This window comes from Cottoperca gobio, chromosome 4, assembly GCF_900634415.1.
Source record: "Cottoperca gobio chromosome 4, fCotGob3.1, whole genome shotgun sequence".
NCBI classification, from domain to species: domain Eukaryota; kingdom Metazoa; phylum Chordata; class Actinopteri; order Perciformes; family Bovichtidae; genus Cottoperca; species Cottoperca gobio.
Window position 1 is genome coordinate 17,589,076 of NC_041358.1, and position 18,204 is coordinate 17,607,279.

At 40.3% G+C, this 18,204-nt stretch overlaps 2 protein-coding genes across 5 annotated transcripts in view; both read right to left on the reverse strand.

Moving 5' to 3' along the window:
* Nucleotides 1-1,961: 1,961 nt before the first annotated feature.
* On the reverse strand, nucleotides 1,962-8,661 carry b3gnt7 (UDP-GlcNAc:betaGal beta-1,3-N-acetylglucosaminyltransferase 7). The gene is made up of 2 exons (XM_029428886.1): nucleotides 8,443-8,661; nucleotides 1,962-4,535 (listed from the first exon to the last, which is right to left on the reverse strand). The coding sequence occupies exons 1-2, from the start codon at nucleotides 8,451-8,453 to the stop codon at nucleotides 3,290-3,292; spliced, it is 1,257 nt and encodes a 418-aa protein (XP_029284746.1). The 5' UTR covers nucleotides 8,454-8,661; the 3' UTR covers nucleotides 1,962-3,289.
* A 7,709-nt stretch (nucleotides 8,662-16,370) lies between these two features.
* The window catches only part of armc9 (armadillo repeat containing 9), a 33,301-nt gene continuing 31,467 nt past the window's right edge, over nucleotides 16,371-18,204 (reverse strand). For all 4 annotated transcript variants that reach the window (XM_029429010.1, XM_029429012.1, XM_029429009.1 and 1 more), the window contains one exon: nucleotides 16,371-17,637. In XM_029429010.1, the coding sequence (XP_029284870.1) occupies nucleotides 17,615-17,637 (23 nt within the window). In that variant the 3' untranslated portion in view covers nucleotides 16,371-17,614. The remainder of the gene's footprint in view (nucleotides 17,638-18,204) is intronic.

Consider the following 18,204-nt stretch of genomic DNA (forward strand, 5'->3'; position numbering starts at 1 on the left):
ACCGTAATGTCATCTATGATAGCCTATACATGATTTGTAACTTGCGCAGCATGCTATATGATATTATTTTGCGATGCCTGAGCTGATGGAGATGCTATCATCAGCAGTCTGTACATTGAGGAATGTTCTTTTTAATTTTAGCCCAAGCAACAACTTTCCCATCTTTAGCCATGCCAATGATGGTGCTCAAGAGGCCTTTGAAGAAAATAGAGGGCTAGTGTGAAAGCCTGCAGCCCCTTCCAGCCGACCCCAATGACCGCGCTGACATACAAAGCTTCCTCCAATTAGTGTCAACAAATATGCAGCTCCTGGTCTGCAGGTTGGAAGGCTGGGTGTGGGCTCGCATACATTCAAATATCATCACTAGAGTGGGAAATTTACACTAGATGATTGTACATTTTTGCTGGGGGTTGATAAGTCAATTCTTCCAGCCAGAGCCGGCTGGGGGAAAAAATCTTTATTGTAACTCTCTGATACTGGCACAACTTTGAGCTGTGTGTTTTAAGGTTTCTCTCTCTTTGCAGGTTTTCTACACAGAGCGTTTAAGAAGTGAGTAAGACATGAATCATCTTTTTCTGTTTTTATCAGGCAACCACACATACAGGACACACTTGAACCCTGACCATTAAAACTCAGTGCATCCTAATGTACTTACCCAGAAAAACTGCTTCAAGTAACAGAAGTTCAAAATAATTTGGGAATTTAGACATTTTAATTGATCCCTGAAGAATAAAACTACTACCTGTATTACCTGATTTTTCAATTATTTTAAATTCAGTGGCACTACACTCACTGTTAACTAATATTTGTGTTACACAGTATGTGGGGAGGAAATCCTTTCTCCCAAAAACAAAAAAAACTTGCAACCCAATTTAAAAATGAAGTGAAATAAAGTAATAAAGTTGGTTCCTTCTCACACAGGAAAAATCAGGTTTCTTTGAAGAATTCACTGCCACCTATAAGTTACTTTTCACCTCATTCACACCACTATGTCGCCGCTATCTGGACCCCCAGGACCCCAAACAACAGGAAATTTGAATGATGCCGTTACAGCTGCTAATAAAACATCTTTAAGTAAACAATTGCTTACAATCACTTCTCTACCTTGTTCGGTTTTGTTAAACAGTCTCTGCAGTGTTAGATCTAAGTAGAAATTCCATGTTATCCATGACAGTAAACGATACGCACTACGTACAATAATAGAGATAAGTCAGCATATTGTATTCCACACAGAGGATAGTTGAAATAGATAAATCTTGTTAAGCTTAGCTTCTGTGTTGGCAAGTGCAGATCTCATGAAACACATAGGAGAAGATCTAGTTTCTGTTTGGCTTTCTTATCTTTGTCCTGGAAGAGATTGTCAAGAACAACAGGAAAGTATTTGTTTTGTTTTCTGATGCTCCTCTTTGATTTTTTTGGGCCAACTTAAAGCTCTAAACAATATCTTCACTGTTCAGTGGGTTCAGGTCTCAGCGGTTCTGCTCGCTTAACATAAACTGTGAAATGTCACACGTATGCGGAGCATGTACGGTTGCTTTCTGAAAACAAACAAAAAAATAGACTAGAAATGATTTCCCATTCCATAAAAAATAAAGATTATTGGGGGAAGTTGTGTCATATGTTTCTTGAGTTTGCACCAAAAACGATGTTCTGCGAATGCCATAATGCAGCATTCTGTCATAATCAGTGTAGGAATAATGCAAGATGCAGCTCTTTCATATCGTATCACAGGATTACAAAGAAAACAAAACACACTGATTGATGGTTTTTTTGTGTCCACCAATATTAATTTCATGGCTGTTTGAGAATAAATGTTTTCTCTATTGTTTAGTAGTTTAACTGATACCCATGTGTCAACACTGGACACTGGTTGTGTGACCTGACGTAGATTTTCACATGGATGTTCGGTACTGATAAAGCCAAGGCCAAACACAAGAACAGCCAATCTTCAAAGACACCTATACAGTCAAGATGTTTATTTACAAATTACATTATTTGTACATTTTGATTTTTACATATATTTACATCACCTAGAAATAACCATCACCCGCTACACCCACAACATACATCTTAATAATCATTGAACATCCCATTATTATGCTCATCGGACGCTTTAAATTAAATAAAAGAACCCCTTTTATTGTGGATTAAATTAACATGTCATACATAGTCGTACCAGCAATAGTTTTAGTTCTCAGTGTCATTGTAGACCCTCTACCAAATCCATGTCAAGTATATCAGCACATTCAAATCCACAGACAGCAAACATGAAACCAGTTTAGAGATTTGTTTTTAAAAGTTTCCAGTAGTATAAGTGTAGTAGACGACCAGATCAAGTCAATCACATTCCAAAAAAAAACTAGTGCAAGGACCTCTATGATACAGAAGTGATTAAAATCTTACTTTAGGAACATGTACTGCATATGAAGGTAATGTTATCATATTTACACTTACAGTAGAAAAGCCAAAACTAACAATGACATTTTTTTTTTATTTGACGGTATCACTGAGGTAGAGAGGGTTGTTTCGTTCTATTACTTGATGTGAAGCCACTGCAGCATGACATACTGACTCAAGTGAAGGCAATGTGTAACACTGTAATAAACCCAAAATGGAAGCATAACTAGAGGCTGTGCAGCATGTGCAATGGCTTTCGAACCCAAGTCTCCAGGGCAGTAACTAATACCAACTGATTTGTTTTCTACAAGATCAACCTAAACCAAACATTATTTCCCCCTGACCTATCCGAAAGCACAATATACTGCGAATACATATTCATGGTTTTGTTTACCACTTGTCCTCATAATACATTTGAAATCTCTCATATTCATACTTTTTTTCAGTTTGCTATTATTGGTGATTTGGTGACAGCTCACTGCCACAAGGTTCCTAACCAATGAAAAAACTTCCACCGTATCGAACCAGAAGAAGGAGAAAAGTAGGTGTTGGCCGCCGAGTAGGGGAGGACGAGGGTGTGTGATACGGTGGAGACCCATCACAAATATTATGCAACAGAATAAAATCCTGTTATTGTTGAGCCATAACAGTCCTCCTTAGCGCGCCCGTTAATGTAGCAGCTAAACTTTGGTTGTCGTCTCTGAATCTGCGTGCTGTCAGTGTTGAGTCCTTCAAAATGCCAATATAAATACACAATTCTACAACCTTTAAAGATTTTTCCAAGGTCCCTTTCAACATAAAGGAGACTTTACTGGGACTCTCATGCATCATGGTATCCACCGAGGTACAGCTCAGCTTGTCGGTGCTGTCCTTACCTAGTGTTCCCATCGAGCTATAGGATCTCCACTTTCTGCGAGCAGACCAGCTCACTGTTGACCAGGTTCCACATGTGTAAGAGGTCCGGCGGGAGCAGTTTGTGCACCACAATCATGCTCTTAAAGAAACAAGGTTCTCTGTTCAACTTGCTGTTCTTATTTTTCACCAAGCCAAACGTCTTAAAGGCGTTGTGTTTTATAGGAGTGACCTGAAGCACCTCCAGACACATGCCCAAGAAGACATCATCGATGGGGTAAAGCTCCAGGGTGTCTGCCACCCAGTAAAGCCTCCTTGCCAGGGTCCCATCCATCAGAAAACCCCCTCCTCCTGCATACGGAGGGTAGTGTGTATTATTATACAGAGCCAGGGGGATGTAGTATTTGTTTTCCTTTTTACGAATGGGACTAGCCTTGAAAATCACATCCCCCACAAACAGGTTCTTTGCACGGTTGGTGCTTTCTAGAAACTCGAAGATGTTCTCCACGCTGACGAAGACGTCATCATCCCCCTTGAAGACGTAGCGTACACCGGGGCAGTAGGTGTGGAACCACTTGAGGAAATGAGTCTCCTTAAGCGTGAGGTTGAAGAAGCTATCCAGGAAGTCCCACTGGAGGATATCCCTGTAGATGTGGTCCTCGTACTCCACTAGCTTCTGGTGATTCGCTCTCTCTGCCACGCTGGAGGGTTTACCAAGAAGGAAGAGGGTCTTTATCTTCTTGCCGCCAACTACCTGCTCTTTGCCCCAGGTTTTTCGGATGACCTCCCTTCGGTCATGCTGGGTGGCCACGGATTTTATTATCATGAGCAAATATATGTCCCCTGTGCACTTCTCCGGGTGGTTGATGTGCATGGGAAAGTAACGGCAGTGTCGATAAAGCATGAACTGCTTGAAATTCTCCTCCAGGCTCTTGAACCAGTCCTGACTTGAGAGGTTGAGGTTGGCGCTACAGTTAGAGCTAGTTACATCCCAGGTTCTGGGGTTGTTGTCCTCAGTGGTCCTGGACTTCTGCGTGGTGGCCCGGGCTTTAGGCATCAGCTGGCGTTTGCTAGCCTTCCAGAAGCTTTTTATCCCCTGGTACGAGTCTTCCGGGGAAGCTCCAGGTTCCACTCTGCCAGAGGCGTCCATGTGACCGTGCCTCTCGAGTTGGAAGGGAGCCCCCATATTGATGCTCCCTCTCTGGACAACCGTCAGCGCCACCACAGCCAGGAAAAACACGACACTCACCCTCTTGTACACTTTCCAGTGATTTCTGTTGTTCATCCTGCGTGAAGACAAAGATCACAGCCAGTCAGAGTTAAGGCAAAAACTTTTTGATAGACAGAAAGCCCCCTCTTCTGTTTTTAACCCCAAACAAATGTAACTGCAGTGGTGAACAGTATTTTTACAAGTACAATTTTGAGGTACTTGTACTTTACTTGAGTATTTCCATTTTATGCAACTTTATACTTTTACTCTACTACAATTCAGAGGCAACTATTGTACATTTTACTACACTACTTCATCTGGCAGATTTAGTTACTTTGAAGATTCAGATTAATAATACAACATATTATCAACAAACAATGTATCATCTAGTATTAATAGGTTAAGATAATACGTTATTGATGCCATGGTGAAATTCACAAGCTACCCAGCAGTGTATATATAGTAAAAAAAAAACAAGCTTCTCCTTTACCAGCTGCAACAACAAAGTGGTGAACACATTAATGCATCAATAATTATAATCCAATAATATCCAGCTCTGCTTCACTGCAAAATGATCAGTTCCTCTGGTTTTACTATATATACACACTGTATATATGTATGTGTTTGAGTACAATACAACAAAATAGTCTTTGAACTATTGCCAACATTTCTCCCAAATTCCAAATAAAAGTATTGTCATTTGGAAAATTTATTTGCAGAAACTGGTCAAAACTAAAACTAAAACTATCTATGATAAACTATCTTTCTCTTGATCGCGGCAAAAATCTGAGCTGCGCTAGAAGTGGCATAAAGTCACACAAAAGCAATGTGAAAGACAGGTGGAAAGGATGCCAAGATGCATGAAAGCTGTCATTTGAAATCAAAAATTGATTCTAAACACCTCCTAAGTTAAAACGTTGGGGTTGTGTCGTTTAAACATGAACATGAATTAGTTCTCTTTGCTGCATACGTTTTTTATTTTGACCAGTTTTCATTTAAATAAAAAACTAATTATCCAAATGACAATACTTTTATTTGGAATTTGGGAGAAATGTCAGTAGTTTAAAGAATAAAATAAGTATATTTTGATGCTTATAGTTTTATACTTCTGAATGCAGGAATGTTACTTGTAACAGAGTATTTCTACACTGTGGTATTACTACTTCTGAGTACTTTGTCCACTTTTGTTTAACTGTGATAGGCCTCGGAGTAAGAACACGAGTATTAGTTTATAAATGCACATGCCATACGATTTGGAATAATAAACAGTTTAATACTAAATCAATAAATGGGTATTAAATCATATGAGAAAATACAAGAATACCTGCTGTGTCATGTATGACATCATACTATGATCAGTGTGCTTATCCTGTAAATGTTTTTCCTCCCTACATGTTGTAGTGGCTTTACTATGTTTGTTCTAAAAACAAATTACATGCAGCAGAGGTAAATTATCTCCTATGTAAAAACCAAAAAAAAAAAAAAAAACACAAACACAGATCAAATTAGCACTTGTCACTTTTTATTTAACCACGTGTCACTTCTGGAAGAACATGTGGAATGTACTTAACAAGTGAAGTTACCCCTGGAGCTTCAAAATTCTCACATTTCCAACAAGTCATGCCAGGGCTCGTTACACTCACGGCCCCAGAGATACTCCCATGTGGGCGAAGGGGAGAGTCGCCCCCCCCCCAAAAAAACAAAGGAAAAACCCCCCACAAACAAACAAGGTGAATCCTGGGCACCCCACCCTTTTTTTTTACGAAATAGGCTGCAGTTACATTTGCTGATAATGAAAGTTCACTTGTGCGTTTTCTGGAGACACATCTTTTTTTAATTTTATTTTTATTCACATGAAAAAGTGTAACAGTGCATTACAGCAAATAAGGCATTTTCATCATTTATTTTTTTTAACAAAAGAACCCTTACCCACTTTCCCTCAACCCAGCCCCATCCCAACCCATCCCACCGACCCCTCTCCCGGAGCAATAAGGCAACATTTGTATCCTGAAAATGAACCAAAAGTTGTCAAAAGTGAGAGTATGTGTGGATTACTAGCTATAGGATCGCGCACATACAGAAGCAGGTCGTCAGCATATAACGAGACCCTATGTTCGATATCCCCCCTCTGAATCCCCTTAATTCCTCTCTCTGCTTTTAGGGCAATTGACAATGGCTCGATAGCAATTGCGAATAGTAGTGGGGAAAGCGGGCAACCCTGACGCGTCCCGTGGAAAAGAGGGAAGAATTTGGAGCGCTGAGTGTTCGTACATACAGAGGAGTGAGGAGAAGAGTACAGAAGTCTAACCCAAGAGATGAAGCCAGGACCGAAACCCAGATGTCAAAGGACAGAAAACAGATAGGCCCACTCAACCCTGTCTAAGGCCTTCTCAGCATCAAGAGATATGACAACCTCCGGTTCGGCAGGAGAAGGCGGACTGTGGATGACGCTGAGAAGTCTTCGGACATTGGTGAAGGAGTGCCTCCCCCTTATAAATCCCGTCTGATCTTCAGAGATAATGGAGGGTATAATAGATTCCAACCGACGAGCAAAAATCTTCGCAAGTATTTTCACATCTACAGACAGGAGCGAGATTGGGCAATATGATGCCGTTCAATGGGTCCTTGCCCTTCTTAAAGATCAGAGAGATAGAGGCTTGCATAAGGGTGGATGGCAGTGAGCCTAGGTTGTATGACAAATTAAACATATCTAATAGTAATGGGGCCAGTTGATTTGAGAATTTTTTGTAAAATTCTACAGGGTATCCGTCTGGACCCGGTGATTTGCCACTATTCATGGACTGTATTGCCTCTTTAATCTCAGCGAGCTGCATTATGATTTTGAGTGTACTTGCTAGTTTGAGGAGCTGATTGTACCGCTGTTGTGATTTTCATCTCCATATTAAAATAGACGAGATTCTAAGCTTTCCAAAATTATATATATTTTTTTTAGAATTCAAAAATGTCATTGTACAGGTGCAATAAAACACCTGCTGGGCCCGCCGGCGGCCAAAAGTTCTGAAAAGAAGATTGTAGGCCGGGGTCCCTCAATAGACTCAGGAAGTCCAATGATTCTGATATTATTCTGCGGATCCGACCTTCCAGATCTGCGGTCTTCGCAGCTAGTTTGGCATTTCTATCTGCTAGCAATGCACACTTCTCCTCAAGTGAATTTAATCGCTGGTCTTGCAGGTTGGCATTGGAGTCAAGAGAGTCAATTCGTTCACTATGTTCCGCTACCATGGTCTGCGTTATGTTCAGTTTCACCTCCAGTACCGCAAAGGCAGCTTTAAAATCAGCTGAAATGCTAGCTCTGTGCTCTTCAAGCGGGCCAATTATGCTAGCCATGTCCGGGCCAACAACTGTACTCGCAGCTGAGACAGCAGTTTCGACCTTTTTTGCCTTATTCGTCGCCGTTTTCGATGCAGTTTTCGACATCACATCAGCCTGTACTAATTTAGAGTCCAAATTATGTTCACAAATACTGTTTTAGCTCAAATTCGGTGGTTATAAATGAAATGTTCATAAAGTAGAGTCGTGGGAGAACGAAACAATGCTGCCAAACCGGAAGTCTGGAGACACATCTTGAAACAAAAGGCAGATTATATATACACATCATTTCTTCAATTACCTTAAAGTCCATCATGCCAACACTTTTACCTCCTATGATCAACATAGGAAATTACATCAGCAGCATCACCTTGGAATTTTGGATAAAAATCAGAATTTCCTTAAACGTTTGCACGTCTTATTATCCTTATCTTTACATCTCCTCACGTTTCCCCCACTTAACAGTTTAGTGTCATACGATATTGTTCTCTTAAATAAAAAAAAACATGTTTTTAAGTTAAAATCTTGATGAAATGATTCAGAGTTGATGCCTTAAAATGCAGAGATTCAACCAAAAGAAAAAGAAAAAAACTGTCAGTTAAAGATAGTGTAGAATTATCAATATTGCCTACAATGATGAAGACGACACTCACTTGTTTTTCATATGCTTTCGACGATCGTAGTTTGGAGACAATAAACCAATAAAACCCCCGATTTTTGAGCCAAGGCAGGTGGAATGGCTTGAGGTTATGTCTCTTTGGCTGTTAGGCAAAATGATAAAGTAATCCTTTTCATCGAAAAACTCTTGTTGCAAATGTTGACAGACACAAGCGGAGAGTTTGGACGTGGAGGTGGTGCCCGCGTGCGCTCTGCGATGTGTGCCGCTGAGGACTGCCCTCACTCCCTCACTGAGGTCTGATTTTAAAGGCGGCTGCAGTTACGTAGAAGAACACGTACACACAGGATGTAGATTATGGATGAACAGCCTGGAAAGGAAGAAATAGTCCGCCCTTCGTGTACAAACAGAGTTACTACGTATGTATGATGTTCACATCACTGACACCAAAGTCAACATGGATTTCTTTTGTTTCTTTTCTTTTCATGAAAAGCTTATGGGATGGAATAACGGATTAAGTACGTTTGCTTGACCGGTCTTTACCTTGTGGAAAAATCTAGCATACAGCTTCACCTACATTTTTCCAACTTCCAAAAAGCTCTGAAGATATTAGAAGTAGATTACAATATTTTTATTTTCACATTTTCAATTTAACCGTTAACAATATTGTCTGCAGTTTAAATATATCAACATGTTGGTCTAAATATTATTTCAAAGCCTTCCCACCAATGCCAGGAATATCCAAGTAATTATGGTGAAGAGATATTATTTAATTTGTGCTTTTGGCCTAAAACAAAAATAAGAAATCTGGCTTTGAATCTGAATCAGGCTTAAAAACTTACTTTAAGCCTTACTGGCCTCAGTCAGCTGTTTCCTGTTGTTGTGTTAAACAGGTGAAATTGAAAATATTTCATTACAGGTAAAGATCTTGCGTTCACATTTGTACCTAAACTACACAAGTGTTATCAGAGAAATGTACTTAAGGTATCGAAAATGCACTTATTTCTATAAAATGTATCAATGCAATGAAATAATTATGTATCCTGTATCATTGGATTAGTGACTTTAGTATGAAGTAAAATGAAGAAAATGTTCAAGTAAAGTGCCAAAGTATCTGTGAGTAAGTACAGTACCTGAGTAAATGCACCAAGACACTCTTCAACACCCACCTTGCTGCTCCAGAGATTTTCCAATATAAGAATCAATCAACAATTGAACTTCAAACTCAGTTCAAAAGGGGAAACTTGACACTCATTGTTATCTCTGTGTTTGTGTGTGTGTGTGTGTGTGTATGTGTGTATGTGTGTGTGTGTGTGTGTGTGTGTGTGTGAGTGTGAGATGAGGCTCATCTCCTGTCCAATTCTGCTCACCTGCCTCTCATCAGTTCATCAGCCTTGCAGCATGTCAACATAAAGGTGAGGCGTTGCTCTGTGTCTTTCAGATGTGTGAGTAAGTAGGGAACAGTTTGCGAACACGTTTTATTTAAGAACAATACAAGGTAAAGGATTTTCCACTCGTTTTTCTACCCTCAATTTTGCAACGGTGCAATTAAATGGACACAAAAGGAACGCAGCGTTAAAACAAATATTTAGCAGGCATAATAATAAGTGGTGTCAAAGTTCGAGTTCTCTATATATTTGCACAATGGAAGCTTGATGAAGTGGTATTATGAATGTATTAGGTTTGTATAATCATTTGGCCTCCAGGGTTCGCTTGAATACCTAACAGAGCCACAATGATCTACTCAACTATTAGTGATATTATTCTGTCCATTTGGACTTTTCGTTATGTTGTTGACGTCAGAAAGAGGTCCTGGTGTTAAGGAGCAAACTCCACGGGTCTTTATTGGCTCCCTAACCTTTCACATCTATTGTGTAAATAAGGATTTCGTATATTTGACAGGCTATAAAAATGATCTGTCACTTGACTCGTTTTTCTGTTGTAGTACTGGGACTGTCGGAAACAAGATCAGGCTTTTTTCCTGCAACATGACTCACACATCTTGCAGACATTTACTGGAAATCAAAAGCTGATAACTAAAATAAAAAAATATATCCCGAAGATACTTTATAACCCAAGTAGTTTGTTTCATGTGTGTACCACAGTGTGTGAGTAAATGAATATGAATCTGGACATAAAACAAATGTGTTGATGTTTGATTTTCACTCTTATGGTCTGTCAGACATGAAAACAAGATAGGAACTGATGATGGGTCAAATACTAATTGCACAGCTGTCACCACCACAACTGCACTTAACCCTTGCTGTGGCAAACTGTGCTCTTCCCCCTCTTTACGGTCCGGGGAAAGAACAACAAAATGTCTCTCTGTGCTTCAAAACAGGAATTTTTCAATCCGAACACAGCTGCGATCCAAAATCTCTCCTTCCTCTCCTTCTCTCTCCATTTCCTGGATCCAACCAGCCATCCTTCTCAGGCCCATGTGCATCCTGTTGCCTGCTGCCGGTGTTTTTTCCCGTTTAGTTTTTTTTCCTCTCTGTGGATTCAGGCTCTGCAAGTGAAGTGAAGTGGTGGTGGACACCACAGTCCCTCATCTTTCCCTCGGCTGAAAAGGCAGCGGAGGCATTAGACGATAAGGAAATCTTAGCCCTGAGTGCACGGTGACTCATTGTAACGTGTCCGGTGAAGGATATGACCTTGTAACCTACATTTTATTGATTTTAATTTTGAACTTAAAATTAATGTTCTGCACAAAGCTGCATATATCAAAACTTCTTAACAATGACTGCTTGTATGTGAAAGGGCCTATTTCTGGGATTTTATGATGTGAAAATGATATGTGATTGAAAAATGAATCTAATAACACAATAAAGGTAATATTGTGTAACCTAAGATATGACCTTACCCCCAGGTGCACAAGTAAGCCTACTGTCGGCATATCTAACATCTGTTATCCATTCAAATGGTTTTATCGGTGAACAATAATTTATTGTTCCTGAAACAAAAGTCGAAAGATCAAGACTAAGATAATAAGAGATACAGATTACAGAAGTCTATAGAATAGAATTGTTGACCTTTCTGAGGAAATCGTTTAGTCTCACGATTAATTACCTGTCTGCTGGGAAGTGATAGCAGAAATCTTTGTTTTCAACAGGTGAAATGACACAATTTGACACACCCTTGGCCCTCCCCAGGTCACTCCATCAGTGATAGTTTCCTTCTCAAATGTTCCCTTTCACCTTTTGTCGTGGTTTGTGTGAGAACGAGAAAGTCGAGGTGAGCTGGAGGATTTGCTCTTAGGGTAAGAAAAATAGACTGTTTATAAGAAAACATTGCCGCTACTTCTGGTTTACAGGAAGCCTGTGCTAATCCTTTGTTGGGTTTAACACACCTGAGGGACTAGGGGTAGGATTACCTTTTGGGTCTGTCCGACTCTTGTCAAGTGTCTGACTGGGATGAACGAGCCTCAGAAAGTCCATCAGTCCCTCCTCCATTGGATAAGTGAGGGGCCCGGGCTGCTAACTCCTCAGTCACCATGACAGAATTTACTGCTGAGGAAAAATAAGGCTTGAGGGGATCTTTATCTTCCTCCTCCCTCTTTTCCACTCAGCCGTCAACTGAGGATGTTCATCTTTGAAAAGGCTGATGGAACAAAGGTGATGTGATCAGGCTATATTATGTCAACTGTGGCTTTAAGTAAACACCTGCCCCCTCTCTCATCATCCAGAGGCCCCTATGGGTTTGGTAAACAGTCTAATAAGATCACCAGCACCCAGCTACAAAGGACAATCTGAAGAATTCCTTATCACTCAAAAGTCTCATTTTTTCATGCCTTGATGGTGATGACTTAAGTTCCTGGCAAGGCTTTGGTAGTGCTGAAAAGACTTCCTGTTAAGTTAGTGTTTTTAAAAAAACTTATTTACTTACTTACTTACTTACTTACTTACTTATTATGTATTTTTTTAAGTCACAAGATTGATATTAATGATTCACATTATGTTATTTTGGGAGACGTGATGTGTTCACTAGTGTGATTGGCATCTTGCTGCATCAAAACAATTTGAGAAACTGAGTGAAACGATCAAAACTTAAGGTCCACTTACATGCTTTTGGCGGAGCATTTGAACATATCTCGTGGTCCTTATCAGCAGAGGTTGTTTTGCCAACTGCTGTTTTCAAGGTCAAGTATAAACTACTGAAGCCTTACCCCTAGTGTGGCGACGTCTTCGCCTCATCGTGATGTGCTAAACCTTAATGGGCTCATTACTGCCCCCTGATGCCAGAGGACGGAAAACACGCACATGGTACTTGACTGTTGGTGAGAGCTGCAATTGTCGTGGGTTTTTCCACAATGAGTCCAATTCACACATGAGAAAAAAAGAAAAGAGTTCAAGGATGAAGACTAACTGGGTGTTTTGTCAGATATGCAGCTGGTTAACTTACCCTCCTCTACCCTGAGCTTTCCTATAGGACTTTTAAGCCAACGCAGAAGTCATAAAAGTGTTAAGAATAGTGGACATTTTCTACATCTACAGTTCTGTGACAAATGGGCTATCTCCATCTGCTGATAAAGGCCACGTGATACGGTCAAACGCAAATGGGTGAGCCTGGAGCTGAGATTATATTACTGTTGTTTTCCATTTAAAGAACTGCCAAGCTCAATTCCAGAATCGTGTCGGTGTCGTCCACAGATGAGCCCAGAGAAAAACTCGTTAAACTGATGCAGCTGTGACAGTGATTAATCTTTTTTATTCCTGTGTCCCACAAAACATGCTAACCCCCAGTTTGGATTTGCTCTAGTGTACACACAGAAAAAGTGTAGGTGCATTCATGCTAAAGGTTAATGGATAGTTTGTGAGGACATTCCTGAGAAGGTCAAAAATGTAAAAGGTGAATTCCAAATACGCTTTAGCTTCGGTCTGTTTGATGGGTGGCCTCTTTAACCTTTTAACAATACTATGTTTTAAAAAAATATCCTAAGCTTGGACAATAATGGTATCTGTCGATATGTAGTGATGTTTTTTTAATGAGCCTAAAAGGAAAGCTTCAAGTGTTTACGACAAAACAGCATTTGTGGGGGTCACTTCTATCTATCCGTTTCCAAAGGACAGGTCAGGAGCAATCAGGAGGTTCAGTAGACAGAGACACTGAAACGCTGTCTCTTCTTAGTTGGCGTCACCTTTTATCAGTAAAGCATATGGCTGTCTACTGATAAACAAATCTCAAAGGGGTGACGGTGATCCTGATGACAGTTAGAGCTGTTCAGTAGAGGATGCTCCTGTTTTTGGAGATTAGATTTTTTTGGGAAGTCTACAAGAAGAAATCACAATTTTTTGTAGTTTTTGCCATCTTTCCCACTTTTATGATTACATTTTCTCACCAGATTAATTGTAGAGATACAAGGATGCGGTGAGTCCACTCAACATAGCTTTGAAGAAAATGCTAAATACATTCTCCAGGTTAACTATATCAATTTAACCACTTTTTGACAAGTAAAGTCAATGGTGAAGGTCAAAGTATTACACATTCTTGCTGTTACAAATATAAAAACTGTTTACTGGTTGAACTTTGTCCCATTGTATTTGCTGATAGTTGGACACAAATGCAAATCTGAATCCACTTTTTGACAGCACTTTGAAATGTAACATGGGTAAATGTGGCATTTGTTTGTCTGATGGCACATGATGCTAATTCTAATGGGCTCTGTTGTAAAGCTGTGTTGTGGACAGTTGCTTCCTCAGGTCTTAATTGTTAAATAAGTGAGTCATTTGTTATAAAGACCCATGGGAGTGACGGAAAACAAACATAGACCCAGGTTCTAAAAAGCTTAATTTTCTCTAAATAATCAAAGCGACATGGAAATCTTCATTGTGTTCCTCGATAGGTCGCTTTAACCTGCAAGGATGTCCCAATTAAGCCCCTGTCCCTGCTACTCATATTGCAATTTGTACATTTCTTTCATGCTAGATTTGTTGCGTATTGAGTACAATACTGAAATAATGAAGGTCTTAAAAATAGATTTTGACAGGAGCCTTCTTCAAGATGAGGTAATAAGGCCTTTATTATGTCAACTTTCAGTTTCAGTTAGCGTGGGAGCTTTAAGGGCCCTTGGACTCTGGGACAGTCGCCCACTTTGCCTTAATAACCGTGCCTGACAGACAATACAATAGCTTTACAACTTGTCTTGATACAGCCTTTTAAAACTGTAATACTAAATCAGATACACAGACAGATTTCTTGCACTCCGTGCTGTAAAGGCCCAGAGGGTCATGAAACAAATCTGAATCCCTTCAGTGTGATAAAAAAAAAACCATGGTGACTGTTTGCAAATATTTCCATATCTGTAAGCCCCATCTCTAGCCTTTATCCACATGTTTGTTTTGATAGAAAGCAGCAGCTTCCTTTCTGTCGCCGTTACAGTTGGAGAGCACCGACGTGGCCCGAGCTCAGGGTTACGCAGCCACCTGGCTACAAGTGCGTCAGTCTGTCATGTGCGGCCTGTTTCCTTGCATTGTGCTGCTGCTCACTGGCAGCGTCCACAATATTAATTGTTGAATATGTCATGCCTCGGGGGACCGCATGTGAGAGTAAGTAGCAGCTAAAACTAGTGATATCAATCCTGTAGCATTTGCGTATCAGAGGGAAGTTGATGAAAGATCTGTGCGGTAAGTGATTTTCCAACTGGCTAGCTGTCAACAAGTATTTTTGGGTACAGTAAAGACTCAGCCTTAATACATGGGGCTCACTCTCTACCAGGTCAGCTGTTTATTATTCGTTGTTTACACCTGTGCATATCCTACTGTGTGACATGTCTGCCATGTAAAAGGCCTATTGGATAGTCAGCACTGATGCCACATATAAAGGGGCGGGTCCAACTCGTAATTAGCAGCTGATTCAACACACCTGGGGAAAAGGCAATTGTTGTTGAGTGGTACCTCACCAAGCCAATGGAACAGGGGGAATTATTTGACCTGTTGTTTTGGACTGTGTAACAATTTGGGAACTTTTCCAACCACCTTTTTATTTTATTTTTGACAAATAACACTTTAACTGCTCACTTTGAGAGATGAGGGCAGAAGATGGTTTTCCTGCTAAACAACAGGATATCTAATTGAAGTCCGGTTTTGACGAGCAGCCAGAATCATTAGGAATGCACTTTGTCAATGCGAGTGTGACGAACAGTGCTAGTCCAGCAGTTCTGTTTTTAGAAGAGAGTGAAGCACAGATGCACTTTAGCCGTTTCACAGAACATCCTGGTTGGTGACACTGTGTACAAATGTACTGTAAAAGTCAGATTATTCCGCTCGGGTCCTAATCTACATTGCATTTGCAACTGTGTTGAGAATGAACAGCAGTTTGATTTTATGCTGTGCACAAATCCAACACTTTACAACACCTTAAACACTTCAGATGTATAGTCTACTTCTCCAGCCTCGTCACCTGTTAAGGGTGTCTGTCATCCGCAAACTCAGAGCCCTGTCTGTTGCCCCATGACAAATTAAACCTTGTTCACTTTCTGTCAAAGCAGCCAATGAGATGAAGTAACACACAGCTGGAGTAAACAGACCGTTAAGTATCCAGTAGTAATGTGAATGACACCAAATCTTAGAGTATATCTTGAATGCTAGTGATAATTATACATGGGGACATTTAATTTAGCGTTTCCCCGGAACATTTGTAAGTGTGCAACTGTCAGGTGAGTTAGCGAGCGTAACACAGCTTTCAGTGTACGACACAATACAGGAGCAGACATCTTTCTGCTGTGTGACATCTTAATGAGTTGAACACAAAGAGTTTTTTCTTTGCTCAGTGCAGCACAAAGGAGAGCACACAACACTGTGTGAGCACAATATGTCAACTACTGGCTGGCAGTAATTATGTAAGGGGAGGTGATTTTTGATTCAAGACTGAGCTGCGGATGTTAGCAGCTGCCAGTCGGGATGCAGCACAGAGCTAAGAATCATCAAATGGAGAAATTCAACATTGCAGTTAATGAGGCAAGGAATATAGATTTTTAAGACTAGAAAAGTCACACATTTATTTAAAACCACTTAAAAAGTATCAATTACTATCAAAATGCATTACAACAACAATGTAGCAGTTAACATAAATATACTGTACATCCCCACATCTGGAAAATAGCGCAAATGTACAATGCTGGATTTAAGACACCAATTCAAGTTGTTGTATGGATGGTACTGTTTGTTAATAGCAATAAGCACTAAATATAGACTTAAAAAAACAAAACATGCACTAGCCTGACAACTCATGTCAAGACCTGTGTCTTTCTTGTAAACATTTCCTGGAGCATAAGTTAAATAAGAGCAGCAACTTATCTGATATGAGATAATGTCTTATATTTTGAAGTAAAGCCGGTACAATTATTTATTTATGTGGACGGATATTTTCCACCGCAGTCAACAAATCTATATATACAGTACGTAGTGAAATTCAGAAGATTATAGATTTGTGAAATCAAGATGGGAACTTTGGAAAGGAACAATATCTGTACAATCACAAACACAACAAAACGTCCTTGCCATGTCCCGTACTAAATGAGATGCGATTACACTTTGTGACAATCACAGAAACATTTTATCTTTATGCCTCGTCATGTCAGGTTTCCTAAACCACTAATCCCCCGCTTACATGTCGTTAAAAGCAGGTGGAATCCCACTTTGCTCAAGTGTGAACACTTCAGCTCGTATTCAGATTTAAAAGCAGATATTGAGGATTCATCAACACAAAGAGGCGTCTCTTGGACTCTGTTTATCTCTACTGATGTGAAGAACTGTAATGTGCTTATGTCAGAAACCAGAAAGGTGATCACATATATCCACAGCCCGGAGCTATACTTACTAATTACAATACCCGCATTTTGTTACACATGAATTTTGTCATGGCTGGAGGATGTGTGCCAACTATCACCTTGATGAGAGAGTAAATAAATTCAGGGCCATCTAAGGCTACGAGGTGCAGAGGGTTGGACGGCTGGGGATTGTGGTTATTGTCTATATTATGTTACAGTCTCTGCTGAAGCCGAAAGAGGGGGGGGAAGAAAAAAAGAAAATGGAGAGCCACAATCCTTCACATTGTTCAAGTCCCTCTTCCTGCTGCTGCTGATCCTCGGCCATCTATGTTGCCCTGACCCTGATCACAACCTGGGGGGGGGGGGGGGTGGGGGGGATGAAGTTACAGGAAGCCTGATGTTCCCGGGGAGATAATGCTACTCCATGGTGACAGCTCCCTCTTCACATCCCCTTTGAATGGCTGCCTAAAGGAGGAGAGAGAAAAGGGAGTGGGGTTTGAGAAGAAGAGACGATTTTTCCTGACATGTTTTAACATTTATAAAAAATAATTTGCTTGGAATAATTATTTATGTCTGATGTGTTTTTTATCCCTTCTTAAGCAGATGAATGCTAAAAGTGCCTTCCGGTGCCAAACACACACATGCACATACATCATTAGCACAGTGACGCTTACACATAGAAGTGAGGCAATAATAAACTAGAAGGCCAGATGCCCTATCCCGTAATGTTGGCAAAAGTGGAAAATAATTAGTGTATCCGCCGCGTGATTCGGATCCACTCCAACATGTAATGGGTTCTTCGTTGGCCAATGCTACACCCTTCCACCAGATTCCATGAAAATCAGGCCCGTAGTTTTCCAGTAATCCTGCTGACGAACAAACACACCAAACCGAAAACATAAACCTCCTTGGCGGAGGTAACAAAATGCATTTTTGAGTGGACGATGACTTTTAAATTACAGCAGCCACCATTACTAGCGGTTTTACAGAATGTAAAACCAAATCTTTTCAGTTCCTTTCAGTAGTTTTAAT